Here is a 13,401-nt window from a genome sequence, read left to right on the forward strand (position 1 = left end):
CTCTTACTGTGGCACGGTTCTCCGCAAAGAACATTTTCACTTGAGCGTTCATTTCTTTGAGGTGTGGGTAGGTTTCTTTGTGTGCTAAATGTCAAGTGATTCCCTGTAGGATTCCTCCTTATTGCAAGCGCTCAAGATGTCTGGCTGGGTTTTGCCCTTTCTCTCTGCTTGCTCTGTGGAAGGCGATTGATATTGTTATTTGGTTTTTGAAAATGTAATACAAATCACAGCAGAGGCAAAAACAGATGTGCACAGCTGGTTTTCAGCTCTAATTTAGGCTTGTGTCTTAAGGTGGGGAGAAATCTACAGAGCAGATAATTGAGATGGAGATCTGTAGTGCTTTTTATTCACATCTGAAACCTGAAAGTGCCTAGCAATGAGTCTTCGGTAATGTTAACTGTTTGTCTTGATTGAAGCCCGCCAGGGACTGCACTGAGGTTTAGACAGCCTCTCTTATCAGGACCAGTGCAGAGGAAATCAATCGAGCTCAAGACGAGTCAAGTGAAAAATCTGATGTCCTAATAATTGATGAGCATTGGTTCACCGCCCTTCAACTCTCACTATTTTTAGCTCCATCTTGTTTGACAGTATAATGTTGGTTACAACTAAAATAATCATAAAGGTTCGATATCCTCAAGAGCTAAGACTTCAGTGTATTTGTGTACATATGTTTGTGTGCATGGGGGACATTCTTGGTATTAAAAGAATAGGTCGTCCCTTCTTTCATTAATTTTGACAACTCATGTTTTTGTCAGTAATATCTCTTCTGTGTTTATAAACATCTGTCCTAGCAAATGGCGATTCTACTAATTGGAGATACACAAGAGATGTTATTTGTTTCCGTACTTATGTTTGTGACAGCAAGGAAATGCTGAAATTAAAGTCCCCACTTCTTTAGTACAGATGCCCTGGGGAGTGCCCTGGATTAATTGAATTTCTCCCTAATGGGAAGCGCATATTCAGTGCTTGAGCTTTGCTTTATTGTTGGAAATTTTCTTCCCTAAAAATGCTCGCAAAAGCATCGGCATTTGGGGTTTTAGTTTTTCCCCGACTCGATTTAGTCACAAGACAGGTGTGTTCAACAATCTCGTAAATTACAGGTCCTCGAGCGATAGCCGATATGCAGCCCCATGCCCCTCAGCAGCCGAATGAGTCTTCTGCATTGTGAACGCTCTCTGGAAAAAGCCGTCGCCAGGAGCCGAGCCAACAGGGCACTGCAGAACTGGAAATGCTAATTCCGCAGTTAAATTCTGTGACTGCTCCCCTCCGCCACTGATTGATATATTCATTCCCATTAGCGGATGCTAAATATGGAAGGCGGCAGTCTCGTGATGCATTGTAATGAGGAGCAGGTGCACAGGGGCAAAAAAAAGGCTTTTCTTGTGAAATGATGTTCAGTGATGTGTTCTGAGGTGGAAGCGCAGGGGGGTATAGTATTGTGTGGACAGCTGGAATGATTTTCTTACGTTGAGAAAACGGCGGATATTTAGATTTTGTGCCCAACTTTACTACAACTCCATATGGGGAAAGAAAAAAAAAAAAAGAGCACACAAGCTAACAGCCAGCCGCAACGCTGAGCTGTCAAAATCGAAGGGAAGGAGAGATGCTGAAGTCTTAATGTTTTCATGAGGCTGAAGTGATAAATGGGGCTCTGTGACTGGCTACAGTGTTTGAACGTGTGATGGGAGGAAAATTCCTTGCTGCTGCATTTGTCCTCCGGTGCCGACGTCGCTGGCTCTTTTCACTGGCAGGGGACGGGGGAAGGAGGAGTAACAGAGCAGAGCTGCCAGGCAGCGTTACTTTAATCCTGCAGTAAACTCAGCGGAGACCAAGAGGGAGCACCTATCCTCTGCAGGGCCCAGAGAGAGAGAGAAAGCTTAAAGCCGGGCTGCTCGTTTATTTATTTGCCTCCTGGATTGCTTTTTTTCTTAAAGTGCGTTTTAATTTTTCTTTCTTTAAAAAAAAAAACCTGCAATTCCTGAAGTTGGAATCCCAGTCTGGTCTTTTTTTTTTTTCCTCCCCACCACCCCCTTTTGGAGACAATCTGAAGGCTGGAGAATGCCGGGACTCCTTTATCTCGTCTCTTTGTTAACAAGGACCTCAAACAGCTTTTCTGTCTCGGAAATGTATGCTTGAGTAATTGGCATGGCGTTTAAAAATAGGATGGGATTGCAGTAATCGAACCTGTCGGAACTGGAGGACAATACTTTCATTTCTGTTTTCCGTAGCTTCATGTGCTTTGTTTGGGTTTTTTTTTTTTAAGCCTGGATACAATTTTTGCGTTTCTGTGTGTATTGGGGGGGGGGGGGGAGGGATTCGCTCTCTTGTGCAGCCCCTGCTGATCTGCAGGTTTTGACAATGTATGAGATACAGTGAGACCCGGTCTGAACGCAGCCTGGTTTTGTGTTTCAAAGAACCGGCATCTCTCGGAAATTCCACCGAATTCAACAGAATTCTTGTTTGTCGCTTAAAGAGGCAGGCAGGTGCAGGGCCATCCTGTTCTGATGGTTGCAGATCCCTCTGTCCGAGGCGTTTGTGCTAAGGCCTCCGTTTTGCCTTGTAAACCGGCTGTTGGAATGGCAATTGCTAGACCTGGCTTTATCTTCGGGCTTTTAGAAGGTGGTGCCTGCTTGAAGGATTTCAAGAGGAATTGCGCTGTGGCCAGTACAGCGCAGCATCTGTGAGCAACCCGCAGAAGAGAGAGGCTCCGTCTTTTTACACCACTGTCAATCCTCCACCCAGCAATGCCGACCGGGGTCTGGGTTGCCAAGGAAGAGGCCTGAATCGAAGACCCCCTACCACCCCCACCCCCCACCCCCCAACCCCCCACCTCGCAGGCAGCCCCTCAAGATGAACTCGTCCTCGGATGCAAATCATAGCAGCCAGCTGTTCTGTCTCCTGGGTGTCGGTTACTCGCAGACCCTGAATATTTGCGTCCTGGAAGTGATCATCATCATTTTCCTCACTGTCCTCATCATTTCGGGGAACCTGGTAGTGATCTTCGTGTTCCACTGTGCCCCCCTGCTCAACCACCACACCACGAGCTACTTCATCCAGACAATGGCGTACGCCGACCTGTTTGTGGGGGTGAGCTGCCTTTTCCCCTCGCTGTCGCTGCTGCACTACCCGACGGGCTTGGACGAGTCGGTGACTTGCAAGATTTTCGGCTACATCGTCTCCGTGCTGAAGAGCGTCTCCATGGCCTCGCTGGCGTGCATCAGCGTGGACAGGTACATAGCGATTACGAGACCCTTGTCGTACAACACGCTGGTCACCCCGTGCCGGCTGCGAGCGTGCATCGCCCTGATCTGGATCTACTCCTGCGTGGTCTTCCTGCCTTCCTTTTTCGGATGGGGCAAGCCCGGCTACCACGGCGACGTCTTCCGGTGGTGCGCCAAGTCCTGGAATACAAACACCTACTTTACCTCTTTCATCGTGGTCCTGCTGTACGCGCCGGCGGCCTTCACGGTGTGCTTCACCTACTTCAACATCTTCCGCATCTGTCAGCAGCACACCAAGGAGATCAACGACCGCCGGGTGCGCTTCAGCTCCCAGGAGGGCGAGTCGGGCGACGGCCAGGGCTGTCCGGACAAACGCTATGCCATGGTCCTGTTTCGCATCACCAGCGTGTTCTACATCCTCTGGCTGCCCTACATCATCTACTTCCTCCTGGAGAGCTCCCACATCTACGACAACCCCGTGGCCTCCTTCCTGACCACCTGGCTGGCCATCAGCAACAGCTTCTGCAACTGCGTCATCTACAGCCTCTCCAACAGTGTCTTCCGCAAGGGGCTGAAGAGGCTCTCGGGGGCCGTCTGCGCCTCCTGCGCCCGCCGCGTGGAGAGCAAGAAGCCGCCGGCCCCCACCAGCACGAGGTCCACCAACGTCTGCAACGTGTAGTGAAGGACCCATGGGGAACCCTCCCGGGGAGAGTCGAGGGTTCGTGTCTTGGCTTGAGAGCGCTGGCCGGGCCGCTGGAGGAAACCGGACCTTCGTTGTTGAGAAGTGGGAGTCAGGGATGGGGGAGGGAAGGAAGGACGGGAGGTTGAACAATCCCGTCTCGGTGACCTCGTTCGTAGACAGACGCTCTCCTTTTTTTAAATTAAATAACGTTGCCGCTTCGCCATGACGGTGCGGCTCTCTCCCTCAGAAGCTGGGCTAGGTTCATCACTCCCGGCTTTTGTGCACATTTTTAAGCAAAACGCTGAGATCGAGAGCACCCCAACCCGAGACGCGAGTGGGATAGCCCACCTTGACGTGGGCCTTGGGGGGGTGGGTGGGGGGGGGGAGAGGCAGGAGGTTTGGGCGCCTGGGTTTTGAGCAAAAGGCGCACATACAATCACGAAAATTCCTACATCTTTTGCCAAAAGAGCTTCTACTGCAAAAAAAAAAAGAGGCAAAAAACAGAAGACGACAATATTGCCAAGCATTAAGTGGAACCACTTCAGTTACATGCTAGGCTTACTTGGAATGCAAAAAAGAAAACAAAGAAACAAAAACAAACACAAAAAAATCCAACTGAATTTAGAATAAAAAGAGAATGCTGCTTTTCATCCCATGATGAAATGGAAGTGAGCTTAGTTCGAATGTGACCAATTGATGTCTGTTTTTTGTATGTAAAATGTTGTCAGTTACCTTTTCCTGTTTTTTTTTCCTTAAGTACAAGAATTTATGAATTAAAAGGTGTACATATACTCAGCATTTTCTCCTTGTGAAAACGTGATTCTCTCTTTCATTAGCAATATGGAGTCCTTTTTCAAAGTTGAGACGTTTCTCTGGGTTCTGTATTTTTTATTTGCATATTGACCCTGGAATTGGTGATTTGTCTGCTCACCTTTTGAGGTAGAATCTTTGAGGACTGAAGTGCCGCGACTATTTAGTCAAATTTGTCTGGTAAAAATGGAAAAAAAAACTGCATTGTCCATTGAAAAGCAGGAGGATAGGTAACCTTTAGAAATTTATTTAACAAACCTCAATGTACAATTTGTTTTGCAAGGCATAGCATTTTAACTGCCTTATATCATAGCATTTTTATTTGGCTGTGATAAAATATATCAATAATGAGAAGCAGTCATGTTTTGCTTGGACTTATATAAATATCTGTCAAGCTGGACAGAGCTTGGATATGTATCATACAGGGTCTGAAATTCAGAAGGCTGGTTGTGCTTTTCAAATGAAAAGGCTTTTGCAAGAGGAGTGATACTTTGTAATATGCATGTTTGCCACAGTATTGCCTGCGGGGAAAAAATGTTAGCATTTTTCTACATTGATTCCCCTGGCAAGAGCTTGTGCGAAGAATAATCTTCCGATTTCTAGGTAAGAAATGTTACCCTTCAAATAATACAATTGATTTTTTTCTGTTTATTTCTTTCTTTCTGGGTCTTGTAGCAGTTTGGTAGAGATCGAAGTGAACTAACAGTTCACTAGGCTGGATTTGCAGTTTGAATTATGAATGTTCATGATGCTATAAGGTTGCTGCTGTAAGTTGGAGGTTTATAGATACAGGAAGTGTGTGCATGACTAGCATTTACCCAGTATGGAGTTTAGATGACGCCTGTGAATTTCATGCTTACCAGTTCTGGTTCAGGATAGAAATAAACTGAAAATCCTGTAAAGTCAGGAAAATGTGGCAGTTGACAATAGACGGTATTGTAAGAGGAAAACATTGGGAGTTTTTTTAGGGTAATGGTGCAAAATGAGACAGAGACTGAGCTGAAACTATTTCCTGCCTGTTAAAAATGGCTACTTTAGGTCTTGCAGTGATCTTTGTGTTTAGCCACTGTATCTGAATACAGAGTTAATAGGTCATGAGCTCTCCTTATTATTCAGCAGGCACAGAGAGTGAATTTTTTGTGTAGTCTTAATTTTTTTAATGGAATTTCCAGTTGCATTTATAGTTAATCTGTACATTATCTTGAGGTTACAAATGTCCTCCGTTCTCCAAAGACTCCTGCTGTGAAAAACATTCATATAATTGCATGAACACCCAAACGGTATCATTTGAACCAAAATTTCCCTTTGCATTTTTATAGTCTTCTGTTAAAAAGAAACAGAGCCAGAAACTACTGGTCATGTCTGCTTACAAATAGTTTCACTGATATGTTCATCGCTGTGAGGGCTGTGGGAATGACAGAAGTGGACAGCAGATTGCAGCTTTGGTTGCTTTACAGCAGTATAATGAGGCAAAGACCCAACACGGTTATCACAGAGAGAAACAGAGTGAAGTATCGAGAAACAGTCTGCTTTAATGCAATTTTTAAAAGCGCCTTCGATATTGTTCTTGCCTAAGAAAAAGTTGCAAGTTTGGAGACCTGAAAAAGAAAATGTACCTCTAGGAATGGAGATTTTCAAGAATTTCTTTTCTGCTTGTGAAAGTGGAGGCAGAAGCTGTTGGTACACACTCCGAAGAGATGAAAACTAACTATTTAGCTGACAAGGTGATTAAAGGCAGGGTTAGCCACCAGCCTCCTTGCCATATATAGAGAGAACATCTGCTCCTGACGTTATAATAAACCCTTCTGTCAACCTGGCAAATGAGAGAAAAAGAAATAAGCAGCTGTTAGGTCAGAGCTGTGGAAATGAATTCACTGGCTGGATTGTAAATGATGACCAGGGGAAGAGTGGATGTGTTCAGGTGTCATCGTGGAGATTGGTGTGCAAACTGCTTCATGTCAACTAGCATTTCCGTTCAAATTGCTCTTGCTAGGTGTCGCCAATTGTGTGAAGGCAGCAGGAGGCCTCCCACCTCAGAGGTCTCCAGGAAACAGCTGCTGACCTTTGGCCTGTACTGAGGCCGCTCTGATGTACTGTAAGTTGCGAAGGTGACAAGACTGACACCTGCACCCTCCGTATCAGAGTCCAAAGTCTGCCTGGTTAGTCAAGCAAAAGCTCGGTGGGAATGTCTAAAAATTGAACTAATAAGGATGTTGCTTTTTTTTTTACTGATGGATGATTCTGCCGAAGTGTCCAGTGATTCTCCACGTCACTCTTGAACCTCAGATTTACATTCATTCTTGTCACTATTTCTGCGTTGCTGCTGGCAAGAGCGAAAGAAAGCGTTTTTGTGAAGTAACAGGGTTACAACTGAACGTTCTTAGCCAAAGACACTGAAGTGTTGTTTTGTACGTGCTCTTTAAACGTTTTTTAACCCTCAGTACGTTTGACACAGGCATTATTCAGGTCTGCTGAGAAGTGAAAGGTAGTTTTCTCATGAAACATTACTGAAGATGCTCCAGTTAAAATGTGTGAATTCTTTATACATATGCAAAAAATGAATAAAAACTTCCATGTTTATATAATATATAAATTAAGCAGTATTGTACTGTACTCCTTTTACTTTCCTAAGTAAAATACATGTAGTACGGTCTTCTTAAACATAGTTCCTTTGTTGAAATCAGTTCCTTCAGTGGTACATCTGGATAATTTCTTCACATTTGTGTATGAAGTGTTTTATCAAGGTGAAAAAGGACCCTCAATGGCTAATGTTCACTGTCTTTTTTGGATGCTGAAAACCATTGCATTGTAGCTATGACCTTCATTTACAGGAGACCAAATGCAATATTGTCGCTGAACACGTTTAGATTTTCAGCATTTGATTAAGGTTTTTTTTATTTTTGATTTATATGAAGAGCAAATGTACAGAAATGTGATGTCAAGCACCTTTGAATGTGACATTCAGGTTATGATCAAAAGGTTGCTAAATATATTCCTTTAAATGCTAATGAATCGATTATTGGCTTTGTCTTATTGTTTAACTGATGATTTGCTCATCATCTGTCCAGGGACTTGTTTGTTTTAATTGGTTTATTTTTGTATTTATCACAGAAACCTTTAGCATGTGATAAATTATATAAGTATCTATATATATATTTGTAGTGGAACAAGAGAAATAATGATGAATTTTTATTTAAAGTAAATCTGTAAACTAATCACAAATGTAGGTTGATGTTTAGAATGTGCTTTCAGACATTTTTTCCTATTCCAAAATAATAGAGGGGACTGTGCAATATTCTAATTTAAGGTGCGTCACACTTTAAAATATACAGTATAAGTAGGCTGTGTGTTGTATTCAAGACAATTAAAAACATATCAGATTTTAGGAAAAGGGCTGTTAGGAGTCGGGTGATTTTCTCTCTGCGCTGTAATTCAGAATTATCAGGCTGTGTTCTGAAAAATTTGTGTAGCAGTGTTGTCATGCAGAGCTGTAAATACTATTTTTGCAACAGACGTTTTGAGTAGCACTCAAACCTCGGAGGCATTTGGTAGGAAAGTAACAACCTGCGAGCAAGATAATACAATCATGAGGTCATTCATTAAGACTGCAAAAGCAGTCCTGTTTCTTTAACTTGGGTTTCTCTAAGTAATGTTTTCGGAAACCATTGTATGTCATGCTAAATGTCCAGGCCGTTCTCAACCGGTAAAACCTGGATTAGCCAAGATTATGAATACATGTAGTAAATTGAGTTTTGTCCTTTTTATTTGAGAGACACTTTACAGAGTCAATAAGAAGTTGCTCCGCTGAATTTATTATGTACCTGATACATCAAGAACAAAACCAGTTTTTCAGGAAAATGTTTTTTTTTGGAAAGCTGGCTTCTGCAAACTCATTGACAACGATGTTTCAAAATCCATTTTCTCTACTGTGTATTTTGTTCTTGGAAATGGGAGAGATGGACACCGTTTTGACTCCAGTTTAAAGAGTAGGTGAGTTAAACTTTGCTCCGGTCATCAAATAAGTAGGTTTCACATATGGTTTGAAACTTTAAAAAAAGTATGCCAAGGTATTCAGTAAGAGATGTGTACTGATGTATTTGCTGTGTGTGAAAAATGTTGTGCCTTTTTTAGGCTATTGTTTTGTATGTAATAGGAGTACTATGAGGTACGAAACTGTTGATGGTACAGCATTTTCACTGATGCACGCTTTGGGACATTTTTTTGCCAAAGACTGAGTGTTTTTTTTTTTCCTGTGGGAAAATTGTGCTTTAAAAGGAAATTGACTCAACTTAAGGGCTAGCCATCTCAAGGGATTTCCATTTTTCATATTAAGCTGGACCAGAGTGCCATATTTGGATTCTAAGTGATACATAGTCTTCTACATTAATCAAGACGCCGTAAAAAACCACTTGTTTTTACAGGAACGGCATGCTCCCAAGAAATTTGGAAAGCTTTACCTAGCATTGTTGACAGCACTTTTAAACATCTGTGTTTAAAGCACCAGAAATCCGTATCTTTCCATGGGATTTCCGACGACATTGCAGTTATTTGAACTGACGCTTCATTAAGACGATTTGATCGTGGTTTCGACATCTCCATTTATTGTCCAGATTTGAAAGCTTTTGCCTTGAAATGTCCCAAAATGCAAAGAAACCCTTTGATGCAAATAGTGATGAAGGTCTTTTTTTTGGAAGGAAAGCTTTATTCATTGCAAATGGTGGTTCCGGCTGTGTGGTGGAGCAAATGTTATTTCTAAATTTAGAGAAAGCGCCAATATTTTGCAGATTGTCTTATATACAACAGTTTGATTGTGTCGTGCGTAAGCACCTTGTTTTTTGTACTGTTGTATTGTTTGTTTTAGAATACAGATGTCTGATATTTATATTGGGTTTTTTTCTGGTCAGTTATGTCTGCACTGAGTCAATAAATGTCGTATTTAATTATTTCAAAATGTATTTTTCTTTCTTCCCCAAAGTCTATAAGCTATTTTGGCAGGTGGCGATGACATCACACTCCCGATAAGGCTGAGAAAAAAATTGTGAAACACTGTAAATGATAGTCACTTGACTTAGTTACAAAACCATATCAGAGTTGATGTAGACATTTAGTGTCTATACTTAAGAAAAGGTCAGTCAGTGCAAACACCTTCAAACGATCCTGTTCTGATACATGTTAGAGACCATTCAGCCTGGCTTTATTTGGTTACAAGTTGTTGATTTACTGTTCTTTCCTCAACAACGCCTTGAATGGAACCTTTTAATTTTTAATTATGCCTCCTAGAATCAGCAGCAGATAAAGTGCCTGTTAACAGACAGAAAGCACGTGATTCATTGTTCCTGTTAATTTGAACTTGCCTTTGCTCACTATTAGCTTTCCAGTAATTTATTCAGAAGTACCAGAAAAAGTAGCAGAAAAACAGTGTCTTGCATTATTTAATACATCAAAGATGGGTGATGTAAAAAAAGAAACTGCTTCAGAATTTCTCTGTTTTTAATTAGCTCGAATGTGCCCAAGAAACAGCTGCTTTCATAATTGTCACTGGTTATTCTTAGTAGGAATTCTGAGTTGTAGGCAGTCCGAATTCAATACTGATGGTGAGATAGGGAAATGCAGTATTGTACTTCGCGAAGTGTTTTTCTTTCTTGATTACTATGCAGCAACATTGTATTGTTTGGCAGGGGAAAAAAAAACCCTCAGAAACAATCAAGTTGCTGTCATTGATAACTTTTATTTCTCCTCAAGTCTTATAGCAGAGCTGTCTTTTTTTTTTGTACCCCTTTTCCACACCAGAAACAAAGTACTATTTTAACTGTTGTTGAACCAGAGAACAATGAGGAAGTACAAAGGAAAAACCCCACCTTGTCTTCTGGTAACTTGCAAAGGGATCAACATTGAAAGGCCTTAATGAGTCTTGATGTAATGAAGCCCGAACATATGTAAAGTCCTGATAACATGGACGCATAATTAAAAAAAATAAACAGATTATTATCTGCGCCAGAGGAGTAGATGGCCGGCAGTCATTTTTAAACTGTGGCCCGGGGATCTGTGCTGGGAATTTGTGACCATGCTGAAATGATTTATTTTTCATGGCTGTTTTCCACTGACTTTTCTTTGTTTGTTACTCTTTCTTCCTGTCATTCTTTGCTTTCTTTCTGCCTTTTTTTCTCTGACATGGACAAGCCTTCCAAAGGGTGTGTGCACGAAGGGGTTCTATGTGGTTCTCAGCACAACATTAGCTTGAGAAATAGCCCTGAAAAAACATTTCTCACAGCAGGCTACAAAAATAGTAGGGAAACGATGCATGTTGGGGGGTGGGTGGGTTGGGGGGGGAGGATGCTGTATTGAGTACTGGGTATATTTGTGCTCAACACATCTTAACAGGTTGAAATTGGATCCTTTTTCAACACATTGACTCATCCATTCATTTTCTAACTGTATTATCCAGTGTAGGGTCACGGGAGAAGCCAGAGTCTATCCCAGCAAGCAATGGGCACAAGGCAGGATACACCCTGGACGAGACGCCATCACAGGGCACACACAGACACAAGCTCGTACACACTCGCACCAGGGCCAGTTTAACAGAAACCAATTAACCCACCAGCATGTCTTTGGATTGTGGGAGGAAACCCACCTGAACACAGGCAATCGAACCCAGGGCCCCAGTCCTGCAAGACAGCAATGCTAGCCACTGCACGTCACTGTGCTACCCACAACACACCAGTTCAGTTTTATACTAGCAACAGGTTGTCACAGAATGCTTTCACTGGTACAGTATGTACATGGACTGTACAAACAGGGGTAGACAATACAGTAATTCAAAATTAAGAAGGAATTTCCACCAATAGGTCAGGATCTCTTTCAGTGATCATAATGACTCGTCACCTTTAGGTATGGTGATCCTTGAGGGCCATCTTCAATTTGAATTCATCATTATGTCTTAATTAAGTGCTAGGCTGTTTATGTTTTACGGATTTTTCCCACAAATTAGTAAGTGAATCCCATGTATTTGGTTGCTTGTTTGTTAGTATTATTTTAAAAAATGAACTCTACCATAATGAATAGTAAGTCCTATTTTTTATAACCTCTGTAATACTTATCAAGTATTGGAAACATTTAATTTGGCCTTAATTAGTGTATTCTTAGTCTATTAATAGAGAGTTTAATCTTCACCACATATTGGATCTGACATACACAAGCGTACATGAATTGTGTCCTTGTAGAATCAAGCAAACGCATCGCTTGGACGTGGTGCTGCTGAATAAGAAGATGGAATTTCAGTGTTGCTAACGCGTCATATTTGACCCGCCAGCTTTTACTGAGCTTAAGCTGTGTCTTTTGGCGAGACGTTCAGCAGAAACATTTCCTTGATTAAGTCGATCCTTCATTGCCAACTTTGACGCCACCCAAGCAGCTTGAAAGACTACCCCCCCCCTCTTCCCATCAAAAGCTGGTTCTTTAGTTTAAGTAAAACGGTCTTGATCAGCCATCTCCTTCTGCCGATGCACTGTCAGCAGTCATATCTGTCCTCGATCTGCTTTAAGCTGATTAAGCCAAATATCTTCACAAGCAGAGTTTTCAGTCAGTGGAATTAATGGATCAATCAACTGGAAGGCTTTAAAATCAGCTTGAGACACGATTGCATATCTTTTTCTTTCACGACACACCAGATTCGTCGGGCACTGTAGAAATTAAGTATGGAGAGCGCTGTGACATTCCCTAACATTTACGGTGCCAGCTGGCCCTTCAGTGCTTGACCTGTGCTTAAAAGTGGGATGAGATGTGGATTTTTAGTATTTTTCAGATTTTTTTTAACCAGGAGGTGTGTGAGCCTGGTGAGTACCTGGATGGGTGACCTCCTGGAAAAGCTAAGGTTGATGCTGGAAGAGGTGTTAGTGGGACCAGTAGGGGGCGCTCACCCTGCTCACCCTGCTCACCCTGCTCACACATACACATACAGGAGTGTATGTGTGGGTCCTAATGCCCCAGTGTAGTGATAGGCATACTATACTGTAAAAACGTTGCAGTCCTTTGCGTAAGATAAAACCGAGGTCCTGACTCTCCTTGGTCATTAAAAATCCCAAGGTGTTTCTCAGTAGGGGTGTTACACCAGTATCCTGGGCAAATTTCTCCCTGGCCTTTACTAATCATGGCCTCCTAATAATCCCCATCTCTGAGCTGGCTTCATCACTCTGTTCTCCTCCCCACTGAGAGCTGGTGTGTGGGGAGTGGACTGGCGCACTCTGGCTGCCGTCACATCATCCAGGTGGGGCTGCACGCTGGTGGCAGTAGTGGGATCCCCATTACCTGTAAAGCACTTTAAGTGAAGTGTCAAGAAAAATGCTGTATACGTGTAAGGAATTAATTAGTAAAACATGCTAACTGTTGCATTATCTCCCCACTCTGCCCTGGAATAAGGAGTAACCTGAAATGGTGAAGCTGCTTAAATGCCCTTTCTTTAAATAACTCCACATGTATTTCGCGGTTATTTTCAGTTGGCCCGTCGTGGGCTGTGTGATGTGAACTCAAGTCCTTGAGGAGTATGATTCAGACCACCAAAGTTCTTCACTTCTGGCCCAGCCAAGGTCTGGTGCCAAATCTTTCAGAGAGAAGGATTAATGACCGCCGAGCGAGTCCGCTGCTACCTTCTCACCTCTCTAAGCCTCCCTCGCCACACAACACAACAGCCTC

At 42.6% G+C, this 13,401-nt stretch overlaps 2 protein-coding genes across 6 annotated transcripts in view; both read left to right on the plus strand.

The window, feature by feature from the left end:
* rabgap1 (RAB GTPase activating protein 1) overlaps positions 1-13,401 on the plus strand; it is a 144,926-nt gene that overhangs the window by 77,650 nt on the left and 53,875 nt on the right. The gene's annotated exons all lie outside the window — the stretch shown is intronic.
* Positions 1,818-4,472, plus strand: LOC148816202 (putative G protein-coupled receptor 21). The gene has a single exon (XM_088940519.1). The coding sequence runs from the start codon at positions 2,851-2,853 to the stop codon at positions 3,898-3,900; it is 1,050 nt and encodes a 349-aa protein (XP_088796645.1). The 5' UTR covers positions 1,818-2,850; the 3' UTR covers positions 3,901-4,472.

Source organism: Atractosteus spatula, chromosome 23, assembly GCF_055471065.1.
Source record: "Atractosteus spatula isolate fAtrSpa1 chromosome 23, fAtrSpa1.hap1, whole genome shotgun sequence".
Classification (NCBI taxonomy): domain Eukaryota; kingdom Metazoa; phylum Chordata; class Actinopteri; order Semionotiformes; family Lepisosteidae; genus Atractosteus; species Atractosteus spatula.